Source organism: Liolophura sinensis, chromosome 7 (genome assembly GCF_032854445.1).
Source record: "Liolophura sinensis isolate JHLJ2023 chromosome 7, CUHK_Ljap_v2, whole genome shotgun sequence".
In the NCBI taxonomy this organism is placed as follows: Eukaryota; Metazoa; Mollusca; class Polyplacophora; order Chitonida; family Chitonidae; genus Liolophura; species Liolophura sinensis.
The window spans coordinates 28635177-28650779 of NC_088301.1; the positions used below are offsets into that span (position 1 = coordinate 28635177).

The 15603-nt window shown below is 37.1% G+C and overlaps 1 protein-coding gene across 1 annotated transcript in view; it reads right to left on the reverse strand.

The window, feature by feature from the left end:
* Positions 1–1257: 1257 nt before the first annotated feature.
* LOC135471706 (SCY1-like protein 2) overlaps positions 1258–15603 on the reverse strand; it is a 47130-nt gene continuing 32784 nt past the window's right edge. Inside the window, exons 14-19 of the mRNA XM_064751025.1 lie at positions 15479–15579; positions 14802–14932; positions 12856–12950; positions 9541–9774; positions 3330–3476; positions 1258–2499 (exon numbers count right to left, since the gene is read on the reverse strand). Of these exons, the coding sequence (XP_064607095.1) occupies positions 2476–2499; positions 3330–3476; positions 9541–9774; positions 12856–12950; positions 14802–14932; positions 15479–15579 (732 nt within the window). The 3' untranslated portion in view covers positions 1258–2475. The remainder of the gene's footprint in view (positions 2500–3329; positions 3477–9540; positions 9775–12855; positions 12951–14801; positions 14933–15478; positions 15580–15603) is intronic.

Genomic DNA, 15603 nt, shown 5'->3' on the forward strand with positions numbered 1-15603 from the left:
CTTTATATGTCAATTTCAACCCCTATAAATGATTTTTAAAGTTTTCAAAATTTCAGGTTTCAAAATAAGAAGTTTTGAAAATATTTTTAAAGTTTTATATAAATATGAAATGAACACCACAAAAGCACCTTCACCCTAACTTGTCAGAAACAGCCGCCATACTCCACCCTTCAGGTTGAAGACAATGCATATAAGAGCAGGCACTATTTTATAACTAATACATGTACAGAAATGTAATAATGTAATATAAATATTCCCAATCAAGTAAATAAGTATAAAGCAATCTAGCAATACAGATATTGCTTTTGTAACTATTACCTTCAGGCAAATTGTAATACTGCTTATGCTTTACCTTCATTTAAGCCATATGGCATAATAGACAAATTTTACATATGTTAAAACATTCCCTCTTATGTGACAAAAATGTTGACCTTATAATTGACAAACTCACTCAAATTTCTTACACTTTTTCTTTTCAGTGTGTTTCTTAGCCTATGTTACACATGTAGATCAGAAAATAGCATTTGGTTAAGTATGGTACAGGTATCAACAACGTAAAATAACATTTCACTCACTACACTTTATACATTATTTATCTGTTTATTGGATTGGTATTTCATGCGGTATTCACTTTATTATATGGTGACAGGAAACCAACGACAATTTGCAGGTTGCTGACAGACCTTCCTACTCACAACCGGGGAGGAATCCAGCACTTTGCAGGTGTTACCTATTGCCTCTGTATGGAACATCAACACTGATTTCTGATCAACTGACTAGGGGAAAACCATAAACCCTAATTATCCCAATTCAAGACACTATAATTCAACACAAGTATTTTTTCTGATGATGCCATTGTGCATCTGTTTATCTAAATGATCAAAAGAGGCCGGTGCATGTGCTAATCAACTTTTATTATTTACCTAAGAGATACCAAACTATATTGTAGCTTTATCCATTGTTCCTTACCCTTGCAATAAAATATTGTGACAGGGAAGACTGTATATATAGGTTCACACAAACAAATAAACCGAAATACATCTGATAAAGAATGTAAACAAATAAATAGATGAACCTCTGATATGGATAAATCAAAATAATACAAACAGGACTTTTGGAAATCCGGATCGGACTTGAAGTATACATTCATGTCTATAATTTTGGGGGAGGTGGGACTCATTTAGGTACATCTATATATAATCCGGTGCACCATTTATTCTTGCAAAATATCATACATATAAATACAAATATTCCATGTCTACAAATCTTGGCCCAATAAGGAGCCCCTATATATTTTTATAAACATGACTACATACTAGTAGAGTAAGAGTACAAACCATGCATTCTACTCGCAAGGATACCTCTACCCACAGTGTGAGCCACAATCATTCACACGATGTAACAAAAGCATGGATGGTTGTAACACCCTATAAAAATGCATGTGATTCTATAATACAAGTCAAGCCATTCATAACTTGTGTCCTATTCCCAAAGTGGTGATCTACCTTGTATGCATTACTGAGGTGGAATAGGATTAGAATTAGAATAGGGATGAAACGATTCTCCTAAAAAAAAAAATCTCTGATTGATCTGCAGTTACACCACTGTTCACAAACATATATCATTAACCCTTATATAATCTTCAACTTGAACCATCAGTAGAAAATATTAAGCGCAAAAAGAATACTCCTGCGCATTTTGCATTAAGCTAGATAAAGTCAGACAGCTAATTAATGCATAAACATGTTATTCAGCACATTATTAATACTTGTATATGGGTGTATTGGCTTCTAAGCTAAAGTTGTACTTAATGTTCTGCTGAAAATGTGTTTTTACTAAAAACGTGAAAATTGTGCTTTAAAATGCGCTGTATCTTTTGTGCTGATTATATACAGATCTCATGCTAGATTTAGGTCGAGAAACATTTAAGGATATACTATGAATCACATGCTTGCCCATGTTAAATAGGATTTCAGTTCAACATCTCCACTATCTGATAATTAAGCCATTTGGCATAGAAAGCCACAAGAATAGGGCTTACTCAGTGAAAAGCCATTACATACAATTCCTGTAGGTTTAATGTCTTAAGTACGTGTCAACATTAATGCTCCAAATACTTTTCCAGAGGCCTGGAACCATCTACTTGACAAAACATCTTCCAGGGTGCAATCTCCATGTGCATGCTGAGTGAACTACTAAAGGTGTTATTTTCTTTTCCAAATAATGTCTGGACTGAAGCCAACAGATATTGCTCTTTGGCAAATCTATTAATTTGAGCAATATAGGCTTCAGAAAAGTGCTTGCTCTTTGGCAGAGATCAAGTTGCCTAAAGGAAACTCCTGTTGGGGTCCTGTTAAAATAAAATTGCCGTGTAAGCCAATTACATTGCTCATGCAGTTTCCAGTATTTATCCAGCTTCTCCATGGATATGTCAGATGTTTCGTGTACAATGTATGACCTCAAATGATTTCATCCTCACTTTCCGGACAAAAACTGCATCTGCAAAACATAGAGCAAAATAGATATGAATATAACATCATTTATATATAGACACAGCTTTTTGTTACAAGAATATATGTATGTTAATGTAAAATGTTAAAGCAGCCCTTGTTTGCCATAACTCAGTAAAAAAGCATGTTGCTTAATAATGAATTTTGTATGCAAATGATGGGAAAATTGAATCTTTGCCTAACTTTCACAATCTCTGGCAATTTAAACAATTAAGAGTATAGAGATGATATATACCAATTTAAAAATGTTTAGTTAATGCGTGACATTGACAGCAGTGTACCCTGCATGATACAAATTTCCCAGGTCTATAATGTCACATATTTCAAGTATCATAAGTCTCTGACGTAGGGGTGAATGTAATTGTCAAAACTCAATGCTGCACATAAATCATGACAAAAGCTATAAGCAAAAATCAGGCATCGTACATGTACTTTAACAAAGAAAATTAATGCCAGATATATTTCATACATACAAATTATTAAACCACCAATCAGAAGGCTCAACACAAACGTGTGAAAAGTTCTCTTAATAGGCTAGCTTTTAAAATGCTTTACAGCATACTTCAAAACTACTTCTTCAAAATGAGGGTGTTCCACAGCCAGTACTTGACAAACCTCTAGACATAATGTCACACACAACTAAGCAATGTTTAGAAGATATGTCCCTTTTTGGTGAGCTCAAGTGATAAGTTCTAAATCCTTTCCCTACTGAAAGATTTGCATAAAGATCAAGAATCTCAAGAGCTCATTGTGGGAAACATGCATAGTACAGACAGAGGGCACCATTGGCAGCTGTGAGGGGCAAAAGGTTGTACTTACCACACTGGAAAAACTTGGTCTTCTGTTTGGATCTGGGGTTACAAGGTTCGCCACACTCTCGCCAAAACTGCTAAAACTGGGGCGGCGATTTGGGTCGGGCACTAAACTCCCGAATATGCTTCCACGACTTGTTCGCCTTTCCTGGTCCTGTGGAATTAAGGTAGCAACAGTAAATTTAATAGTCTGAATCGTGGAAACCTATTAAGTTTCCCTTTGTACAGTCATCCTAACAAGGAGTGTGTCCCCCACTTTCCTTTTGAAAAATATACATATAACATAATCAACCAATACCCATGCTGTATTAATATATTTTTGAAAATGAGTACTTGTGTGCAAATGCACAACATGCATAAGAGAACAAATGTAACAAAACAAAACAGAAACGCCATACCGGTACTTCACAGAGGTATGGATCCATTGACAACATGGACAAATGCATGGCAAGAGATGCCATATATTGACACATGTTCATCACTTAAAGAGAATACTTGTTAGTCTGTTACATGTGGTGGGTTTGCTCACATGGACACCTTGCAATAGTTCAGCTAAAATGACAGCAGCCTGTGAACTACGATGGGAAGAAACCTAGAGCCTGAAGGGAACTCAAGCTCCTTGGCAAGCTTCACTGAAACAGGTCTACCCACCTAAAATCAGGGAGAATACAGAGTCAACTGGATTCTACCCTTGATCTCATCCGTGGGAGGCTACAGTACTTGTCAGGCAAGTGCGTTACACTGCTCGACCTGTGCAAATTTGAGTATTATATATGTACATGCTATACATGTACCATACCCTAGATACAACTATTTTTTGCCGAACTGGAAGGTGTACACTACTCAAAACGTCAGAATGTGAAAAAATAATGCAACAATGCACTAATTCAGGTTATCTTGCATAATTTGTGTGAGTTTTCAAAACATATGCCATAAGGTACCAGAGTTATGTACCAGCACTGCACATTTTGTGTGACCTTGAGAATAATATGCCAAATGACAGCTGACATATGCTCAGCACAAAATTGTGAGGGATGGATGGACAGACAGAAAAAGCAATCACTATATACCATCCCTCATTAGCTGGGGGAGATAATAACAATTAATGCACAGCTCTGAAAATGATAAAGTATTGAAAACAAGTCACAAATTTCTACAAACCAAATATCAACGGAAAATTTATGTAAGAACCTCTTGGTACTGTGGTCAAAAATAAACATATTTTTAGACGTCTTGATTTACATGCAGCCAAATACCTGTACTAATATTCTCCTAAATAAATAAATATGCAACCATGCCACAAAGTATAGAAATTACATAATTATAAAAAATCAAACAACTCCAAATAATGTAAAATAGCTAGATGTACATGTATATTATGTGTTCAGACACTACTTTCTACCACATAAAATTGCTACAAGAAGAAGACGAATGAAACTGATGTTAAACAAAGCTTCATTGTGAGAAGACTCAACACGCTACTTTGGTAATGCTTTTACACCTGCTCATCCTGATTTACACCTGCTCATCCTGATTTACACCTGCTCATCCTGATTTACACCTGCTCATCCTGATTTACACCTGCTCATTCGCATGACTGCAAAGAACACCCTACACTAGGACCTACATGTATTATCAGATTTAACTGGTTTAATGAATCCCAGATGATACAAAAAAATATCCCACTGTACTCTTAATGAAGGAAGGAAACAAATGTAGCATACCTAGGTCAGCCATGAGTGCAGAGAGATAGATGTACATTCTTTCAGTAAATTTACTGTAAATTAAACTAATTGTTTAAGTGATCTTGTAACTGATGCATAAGTAGGCCTTATGCTGTGACAGGAGACAACAGTAAAGAACAAGTTGGTAAAGAACAAGTTGGTAAAGAACAAGTTGGTAAACAGCCATTAATAATGTAAAAGGCAAAGAAAACCCTAGTCTGCAATGCATGTCCGGTGAAAGACCATTAAACACTGTCCACAAAAATAATTTGATTTATGTCTGTAGCATCTTTTTCAACATAGTAAAATAAATTTGAAACTTTGAATTCTACCCTTAACACACAGAGACAGTTGGATTTCATCACTCAGAATGCATATACATATAGATCTGTGAATGCATTCACCGAATGGACCTTGATTCTGAGGAATCCCATCAACATGTAACAAAGTCTAAAATTAGATCTTGTAGCAAAGCTTCCAAAGAGCTCACCTGCCATGCCTGTAGGAGACAAATGAATGCAAAAAGGATCAGCTCAGTGAATACAGTACTGAAGTAGTGAATTTGGTAATTTGTGATTATTAATATACACTCAGAGCATCAGCGATGGAACATTCCCCTTGTGACAGTGTGCTGTATACCCCGGTAAAACTCCATGTCAACACATGCAGCACTTTTGAGATACCACCACTAACATTTCTTCAACATTAATTCTAATAGAAAATACACTACATGTATTTACGATATTTAACACACACACAGAGACTTAATGAAGGAGCATCCCCCATGTTTGCAAAAACTGAACTCAATAAATGCAGCACTTTTTAAGATACTACCCCTAACATTTTTGTTTAACACTGCCTTTACTGTTACTGGCTGCTGATGCTCTGGGAGTCAGGGTACAGCAATAGCAACATGTACATCTGTATATATGTACAGGTGAGCTAAAAACAAATGGAACTATTTTATGCACAGTGTTGTATCGTTTTCATAACTGTTTTCTTTGCCTTTAAAGCCCATAGTTTATCTACACCACTTTTTCTACAGAACTGTGATCTAAGACTGCTCCTCGCTTCATCACCAGCCACGACAAATGAAGCAGGCTAAACAAAACCCAGCTCATGCTGACTCGAATGAAGCCTTACACAAGGAGGTTTGTCAGGTACCTGGACAGGTGTGGTGGGTTTTCCCATCACAGATCCTCTGCCTGCTTTCTTCCACACCATCAAACCAGAGAAATATTCTTTCCAGTGAGTGTGGCATAAAACACCGAATAAATGAATACAGCACAAAGTTTGGCAAACAGATATCAAGAAAACTAACAAGCTACATAAACTACAAAGAAAGCAACGTTTCTGTGGAACTTGCAAAAAAAATAAGCATGTGCATGAAAGATGGCATTAATGACAATCTTGTTTTCCAAAAAATGCAGTCCAAAGCAAGAGTGAAGTCTAATGCTACATTATCAAAAATCTGAATCACATGACCTTGCATTTGATTGGTTTAATAGTTCAAAATGTTATGACCACTTATCCAATGTTCGATTTGTTTAGTACATTGTAGATTTTTCTTAATCTGCTTTTTATAAATTTGCAGCAAATCAAACAATGTCCAATGTCCATGAGTATGAGGACTTGAAATCATAAAACAACAAATGTGATAGCTTACTTCTCCCTACAACAGTGATTAAGCCACAATTCGTAGTATGCAATATGCGTTCTGTGAATGTTCCACTACTAAACATATACCACACGCTAGACAACAACGTTGTGCCATGCATAAATTTGCAACACAACTGTCAATTCTCACCGTATACTGCCAAAGGCATTAATAGAGATGCATTACGTTACCACTACTGACAGAACAGACCCCTAATTCCACAAACTGAGCACAATTAAAGCCCTTAAAGAAGGAGAGTTTCCCTGTCCCTACCACAGAGGTCAAAGAGTACACGTGTGAATGTGCATAAACCTGCTTGCTTGGAGTAAAACCACCGTCCTTAAGCAGCCACTTGGCAAACGCACAAGTACCTGAGATATAACCAATGTCATATTCAGCAGGAGCTGCATTCAAACATCAATCTCACTCATAAACTGACTGAACCAGCTACATGTAGGTCCCTGGAACCATTCAATTGACTTAATTGAAAATTCAACTCCCAGTCTCCAGTTCAGTCTCAGATCAGAGTGATACCCAGAAATTTCAGAGAGTTGATTGCACCATTAAATAGGTAATTAAACTGAATTATAAAGCTAAAATGAATGGATTTTTGTCAAAACTAAAAGGGTCAATGGGCTTGAAAGTCGTATCAGAAACCCTCTCACCACATGACAGTGAAAATATGAGCCCAAGAGCATAATGAATCTGATGCACATGAGAGCAAGCTAGGTCTGGCTGATTCTTGAGATGATGTGCGCATGGGATGGCTGATTCTTGAAAACATGTGTGCAAGGGCTGACTCATTCTTGAGAGCATGTGTGCAAGGGCTGACTCATTCTTGAGAGCATGTGTGCAAGGGCTGACTCATTCTTGAGAGCATGAGTGCAAAAACTGGTTGATTCTTGAAAAACAAATGGGTCAGGTCTGATTCTGGTGACAATGTGTGTATTAAATTATCTTCCCATCTTCTCATGATAATGTGTGCAAAAGTTGACTGATTCCGGACAGCATGTGCTCAAGGGCTAACTGATTCTGGTGAACATGTATCTGTGCAAGGGCTTACTTTACATCGGTGAAAATGTGTGCAAAGGGCCAACTGATTCTGACAAACATGTATGCAAGAGCTGACATATCCTGGTGAACATGTGAGTAAGGGCTCACTGGTTCTGATGAACACGTATGCAAGGATGAACTAATTTTGGTGAACATGCATGTGAGGGCTGACTGATTCAGACACATGAAATAATGTGCTGATTCTGATGAACATGTTCGCAAGAGCTATCTGATTATGGTGAACAAGTGTGCAAGGGCTGAATGATTCTAATGGACATGAACATGTGTGCAAGAGCTGAATCATGTGACATGCAATGACAGACTGATTGTGGTGAACATGTATGCAAGAGCTGACTGATATTGGTAAGCGGTGACTTATCCTGGTGAACATGTGTACAAGAGCTACCTGATTCTTGTGACGTTTGAAAGGTGTCACTGATTCTGGTGAGCATATGCGCAAATACTGACGGATTCAGATGAACGCATGTGCAAAAGCTGCCTAATATTGGTGACCATGTGTGCAAGGATGAATTGATTCTGCTGAACATGTGTGTAAGGGTTGAATTGATTCTGCTGAACATGTGTGTAAGGGTTGGATGACACTGGTAAACATCACAGCAAGGAGTTAGTGATTCTGGTGAACATAACTGCAAGGGCTGACCGATTCCAATCAGGAACAGCACAATAACTCAGTGAATGCAGTTATAAAGTTGATTGCAAAGACACAGTGATTGCAGTTAAGTTAAGCACACGGAGAGTGTGGTTGCACTTAAGTGGATCACAAAAGTACAGTGATTGTGGATTGTGACTGCAGCAAAGGGCAGAGAGATTTACAATCAAGTAAACTTGATTGTACGGAAGAGTGGTTGCAATAAAGATGAACGCAAGACAGAGTGATCATGGTAAAACTGATCGCAAAGGCAGAGAGATGGCGGTCAAGCTGATATCCAGGGCTGAATGACTGTGACGAAGTTTAGCACAAGGCAGAGTGATTACTGTGAACTTGTGCGCAAGGACTATATGTGTATATTGCATTCATTAAGAGCAATGGATTTCTCATCTGAGAGTTAGTATTAGATTCAACAGGTTAATTAATGATGTCTCATGGCCTTTTTTTTTTATTACCTCAGCTGCTGAATATCAGATCTGTAAAAAACAGTAAGACAAATACAAATTCTGCTCATATAAAGGCTGTGATTTTCTTAGATGCCTAAACTGGTAAGAAATTTTCTCCTCTGCAGGATAAGAAGGAACAATATTCAAACTCAATTAACATTGAGTATAAATTATCTGAGTTAAACACCCAGGTGCACTAATGGTATTTACTATTTCATGCAAAAGACTGATTTGCTTATGACAGATTGGAGAAGGTCAGAAAGTTTAGCATTCAAATAGTTCCAGCTTTGGAGTTAGCAAAACAGCTACTGCAGAGAAAGGAGGAGAGCTCAGGTTAATTAACACACTGGTTACAGCATTCAAGTCAGGTAATAAAACAATGTTTTTAACATACGATCTTGTGTCTTAAGACAACAGCCAGCACATTTCAACTTAAAAGCCTAGAGCATGAGGGCTGGTAGCCAACACAGATTAGATTTGGCAAGGCGCATTCCACAAAGTGTTTGGATATCAGATGGCAGAGAAAGAAGGGAGCCAAAGAGTGGTAGAAAGAGAGATATAGGGATTCTAGGAGCTTGACGGGGAGGGGTGGGTGAATATCACAAATATCCCGGGACTTGGGGGTGGGGCGGAGCAGGGTTCTTGAGCGTGCATGATGTGTGACTTACTGGGATGACCACTGGTCCGAGACTATGAGTACTGGGCCGGCGAGGCCGGTCAGTGCCATCCCCAAATAACCCTGTCCCAAGACTCTGAGTACTAGGCCGTCTGGGCCGGTCAGTTACCTCCCCTCCGTGACGGTCATCCGGGATCAGGCCAATCCCTGGGGTGCTTGGGCCTGGAGGAACAAGGCTATAACGACGCAGCGCCTCTGTTGGCCTCTCCAGGGTCGACTTTTCATCCTAAAGAACAATGTGAACCAGTGTATTACCGCAAGTCAAAGTATGCATCGCTGCGTTATAAAATTAGTCAAACAACCACAAAAAACACTTTATCTTCACCACTGTAAGAGTCCTAAGGTAGAATAAAGCATCCCTTATTCTAACAAGGTGTACTTGAGGTACGTCTGAGGTATGACAATGAGGTGTGGCATAAGTAGACCTCAGTGGAGGGGAACCCTGGAAAGACTTTAGGTAAAACAAAATAGGATGCCTGACGAGGTATATACAAGAGGTTATTTACAAGGTTGATGTACCCCTGTGTAACTCACATTTAACACATTGTTTTCACATTTGATAGAAAACAAGCCCAAAAACACTGAGTATTGGACATTCATAGATCATGTCGTAAGTTTGTAAGTGCAATTCTTTGTTTTAAAACAAATCTCAGCTGGTTCACAACAACAACAGTGTTATACACTTACAGGGGACATTCTAACTGCTTGATTAAAATTTGGTTCTACTCTTTTTCCATGCCATTTAGAACAATTCATTCACCAACACATCATGAATCAATGCATAAATGAGTTGTTTTCCATAGTCTGGAATGTTATATCTTCATATGTCATACTCAAAAGTCCAGTTGTGAGGGTGCTATTGCAGACTAAAGCATATCTGGCTTACATTCCATACAAAAACACATACATGGCCATCGGTGTGAGAGAGCAAATGCAAATTAAAGCGTAATTTATGTGAAGCATTTTACATTTAAATTATATGGTGTCATCTTGTGAGGATTCCACCGCATTAATTAAAGCATATCTATAGTTTGCCTTTCATCGAAAGAGACTCACTGACTTCCACCCTTTGACCCTTGGTGTTTTCCACTGATGTGAGAACGTCAGATTAAAGCCTATCTAGCTTCCATTTCATGTATCAGTGTGAGAGTGTCACTGCAGACTAAAGCCTAACCTACATGTAGCTTGCAATTCATCCTAAAACACTTAAAATAGAATGTACAATGTGTCATTGCACAGATAACCATGTCTACTTTCCATTCATCCCTTATTGTCCACCACAGTAGCAGAACAGCTAAGCCTTGGAACACTTGAGCCGCTTGCAAATGGTCGTTGGTTTCCCCAGGCTCTACCTTGTTTCCTCCTATCATAATGCTGGTCACCCTCGTGGCATAGTCTTGAGTACAGCATAAAACACCAATCAAACACATAAATAACAATGCATAATGATAAGGGTACCTAAAACAAGTTAACGCCAAACTGCCACTCGAGAATTTTTTCACCTATATAATGGTGATCAGCTTTATGAGTGGAGGAAACAGGAGCAAATGGGTTAAACCACAGACTTTTTGCAAGTAATTAACAAAATTTTGCATGCGATGCACAGATATGTGCACAACACCTTGGTGAACACAAACTGTCTTCAATGAACCAACCGTTATTACTAAGGCTACTCATACAATCAGAGCACAGGTTCATGTATCAACAACTGGGTTTGTACATTTGAAAGAATTCCAATTTCCGTTCTTTTTCAAGACTTTTCCAGGACCAAAATACCAACTTTTCAGTCCACTTGGAATAAATATTTTATACTTATACAAGCTGAAAGGAACATGACATCATAAACTGAACTTTTAGTCTTAACATGGACGGAAATGTACATGCAAAAAGCTGCTATTAGAAAAGTATGATAGAAAACAAACTTCTCCAAGAGGAATGTATATTATACACAGTAGCTCAGTTTGATTCTGCAGTCTCAATTTCAAAGATCTTCTAGACTTTCTCAGGCCCAACTACAAAACATCATAATTTTCCAGGATTCTGAAGCCTGAAAAAATTACTTTCAAATTTGGGCTTTTCAAGGTTATCATGGGAACGTTACTAATTCCCTGTCTGTATCCTGCAAATTTCATTCATTTATTTAGGAGATTGGTGTTTTATGCCGCAATCAAGAATATTTCACTTATACGACAGTGATCAGCATTATATGGTCGGAGGAAACACATGTGTAAACCCATGACCATAACCAAGGCTGAGAAGGACACATGAACAATTGGCTGAGACCTTCACAGGGCCCGCAATAAAAAAACTGGTCAGAGGCTTCTTCGGTTGATGGGTTGAATTCAGAATACTTGAAACTCTGACCACATCTAAACCTTATCTATAGGGATTAAATAATTGCATACAAATTTTATGCAATTCTACATTCTCAGCATTAAAACAAACATCGCTATTTCTCCTAGGTGACCTAAAAAGCCTCTTTGGCCGATGAATTTATTCTCAATAAGATCAAGAAACCCATCAAATTTGAAACCATAAATTTCTCACAATTTAAAAGAATTCAATGAACTGTTCACACAAAGTTATCATCATCATTAACAGTAACAAACTTTATTAAAATAACAATCAAGGCACTGGAAGTAAAATTAATTTTACTTCATTTACAAATTAAATATATCACTATGACTGTCACTATTGTAACTCCACAATCATATTCCAAACTATTAAAGAAGAACAAAAAATTCAACTTAAACTACACGAATCAACAATTAAAATTCAAATTATATTAAATAGGTCAGCATGGAGCAATTAACACTAACGGGCAAGATCAAAACTGCAGATAAATAATTAGCATTCAAGCAAAGATAACATTAACAAAGGAATGTAAAGATAATTAATGAACTACAGTACTGGAAACTCATACCTTAAAAGGTGGCACCTGTATAACAAATGCTCTAGTATTGGCCACCCTTTCATGCAAAAAAAATAACAATTCCTCACATCTTTTGAACGTCTTTTTAGAATGACTCTCAGTCAGGTAGTTAACCTAAATCAGAGCCATAAAAAAAGTTTACCAACTGACCAGAATTTATAATTGAGAAAGGGTTGCCATGGAACACCACCACAAATCAAGAGTCGAATGGGCTGGAGCTCAAAACAGCAATGGCATGTACAATTAACAGAACAAAAAGTACTTAAATTTTTAGGTGAAAATGGCCTTGCAAGTATAAATATCTAAGCAAACTGTAACTAAGGAAGAAATAAAAAGAAAAACTACAGAATTTACCAGTCCATGCCATGAACATACCAAGCTGCAGCCCAGAGACTGAAGACTGTGGTTTTTTCGCTGAGAATTTGGGCTGACCTGTTTAGGACGCTGCTGAAGTTCAGGCGTGCTTGGAGCTGAAATAAATTAGATCAAGCTCATGAAAACCGACAATTTTAAAAACAAGCCTGTGCATGTACATTAGCTAGATATCACAGGGCAGACCGATGATAGACGTATACGAAACTGGCTTAAAATAATGGACAAGAATGATTGCCTGTCTCACAGTGCATGGAATACTAAAATAGATATTTTTAGAACAAAGCAGAACACTGCACATTGTTTATAAATTTTCAGAAAATAAGACATTGGGAGTAACAAAAAATATACTGTATTTCAGATAAATCCTTACAACTTTGACCTAGTTCTGATTTAAAGAAACTGATCCGTGACCTATTATCACCGATTAAGTGTGTGTAACCAAGTTGATTTGCGAAAGAGGTCAAGAATTCAATTTCTGGCAGGTGACTGAAGAGGTGACTGCCAGTGGACTGACATCTATAGACATAAGGCATTTTTGCGCAGAGAGTCAGTAAAGGGTAACTTCAATCCTACATCAGTTATATGTACCAGTGGAAGCTTCCAGAATATATAAGGTACATAGGCACTGGTTTACCTGTCAGCTAAGTTACTAAGTAGTACCTCAATTACCCATGCTAATTTTTATCATATTGTCACCCAAGATATAATACAGCACAGAAGGACTACTTATATCCAATAACATGATAAATCATCACATGTAGTTCACAAGTGAGTTAATGTAATACCTCAAATTTCCAATATACCAAATAACCTGATATGCACAATGAAAACATGGGCTATGACTTGGTTAGCATCAAAGCTGGTATTTTTCACAAGAAAGATCGCTTTGGTTTAAAGCCAGTCTTGATGTGTTATCAAAAATGTTGTATGTATATATGTATGTATGCTTGTGGTCTTAAGTTGTACTTGACAATTTTTCAGTCATATGACGACAGCTCATTAGGTATGTGCACGTATATCCTTGTGGCAAGTCCATGCTGCCAAAGTGCTGCCGCCACTGGAGAATCATTCTGTAGACACCAGACATGACACCCCACATTGCACTGACACTTGACCAAGCAGTCCTGTTTACTTGCTTTAACTTCTCAGTGTTGAACACCAAGTGAGGCAAAAATGTTTTCTATATATTTCATATCTATGCACCCAAAAAAAAACCAAAAAGCTACAGTGCGAAAATTCAGGACTGGGTGCTCAATTCTAATCTGCTGAACTCTATCTGCCAAAAGTATAAACTAGACTATAAGTAAACTAACTACATGTATAAAGTAAATGACAAAGCATGAAAGATATGATATTTACACTTGTGAGGACAACTGACTGAACTGTGTAATGGACTGCTTTGAAAACAATGCTAACTGCATTAAGCTATCAAATTAAAGGAAAGTTAATAAATGAAAAATTAAAAAAGAAAACTATGGATACATCTAAAGAGTGTCACATAAAAGTTTTCATATTTGTATCTATATAAGCCACTGGGTAGAATAAAAAGATTCCACAACAATGTCATACTGTAGTTTAAACGTACAGACAGAATATGAAAATATGAATAAAAATACTTTAACATTTTAATAAATTAGTGAAAAATCATTAAAATTTACCATTCTTTCAATTGGCAAAAATATTCAAATAGTTGATTTTATACATTATATTCCAATGTCAGAATCCAATTGGAAACAAATACATGTGAAGGGTTCAATATTAAAACTTCATACATTATTATTACAATAGATAAAACATTAGATAAAATTTTCTGATTTATAAATTTATAACATATTCTATTTAGAAAAGGCACTTAAATTGACGTTCAAACCAGAGAGATTCTACAAGTAAAGCTAACTAGAGTAACAGAAGGTAAGAAAGCTGAGATACTTTACATGTATACCAACCCGTTCTGCTCTTGTGAGCATTCTGCAGAGCATCATCCACACTCAGGTAATTCCTCTGACCTAGTTTTTCATCCATCAAAATCTTTTCTTCCAGTTGACAGGAACCAATTTGGCGCATCTTTAAAGAGCCTCTGAAATCCATATTTAGATACATGTAATCATTAGTGAGGTGGGGGGGGGGGGTGTCAAGTTTACAGAGCCAATTGTAACCCATGTTTCTCATATAAATGTTGACTGTTTCCAACAGCACAATAAGGCAACATGATTTATGAGAACTGTAACACATAACTGAAATATAAGGCTTTGTTAAAGTGAACCCTGGACTTTTTTTCATGGAATGAAATACACATTTCAAAAATTATATTCTATATAGGATATCATGTTGTGAGTGCAAGTATTCCACATAAAAGCAGCTGGTTACAGGCAGTTCTTCAAGTGTCATCCTTTATATACTATTCATACCCCCCAAAAATTCACACAATGTAGCCATTTCTTTGACATAAACAGACATGCTGATTTCTTCATACATGAATATGCCAGACTTACCCGAATGGAAATATATAAACTATCTCTGACGTAACATCATAATGTGAATTTGACAGAAGAAAGTTTGCCTGTAAATTGAGTTAAGGTTTTCATGGATTCATGGTAACCATTTCATCATAGATGTAACTGACCTGGGAAGGGGAGCTGACTCTGTCTCTTGTTTCATTTTGTTCCGCCGCTGCCTGTCAATGTTCTCCAACATTTCACGCAGCACCTCCATTAATGCACTGAACTAGCAAAGAATCACACCATTGTA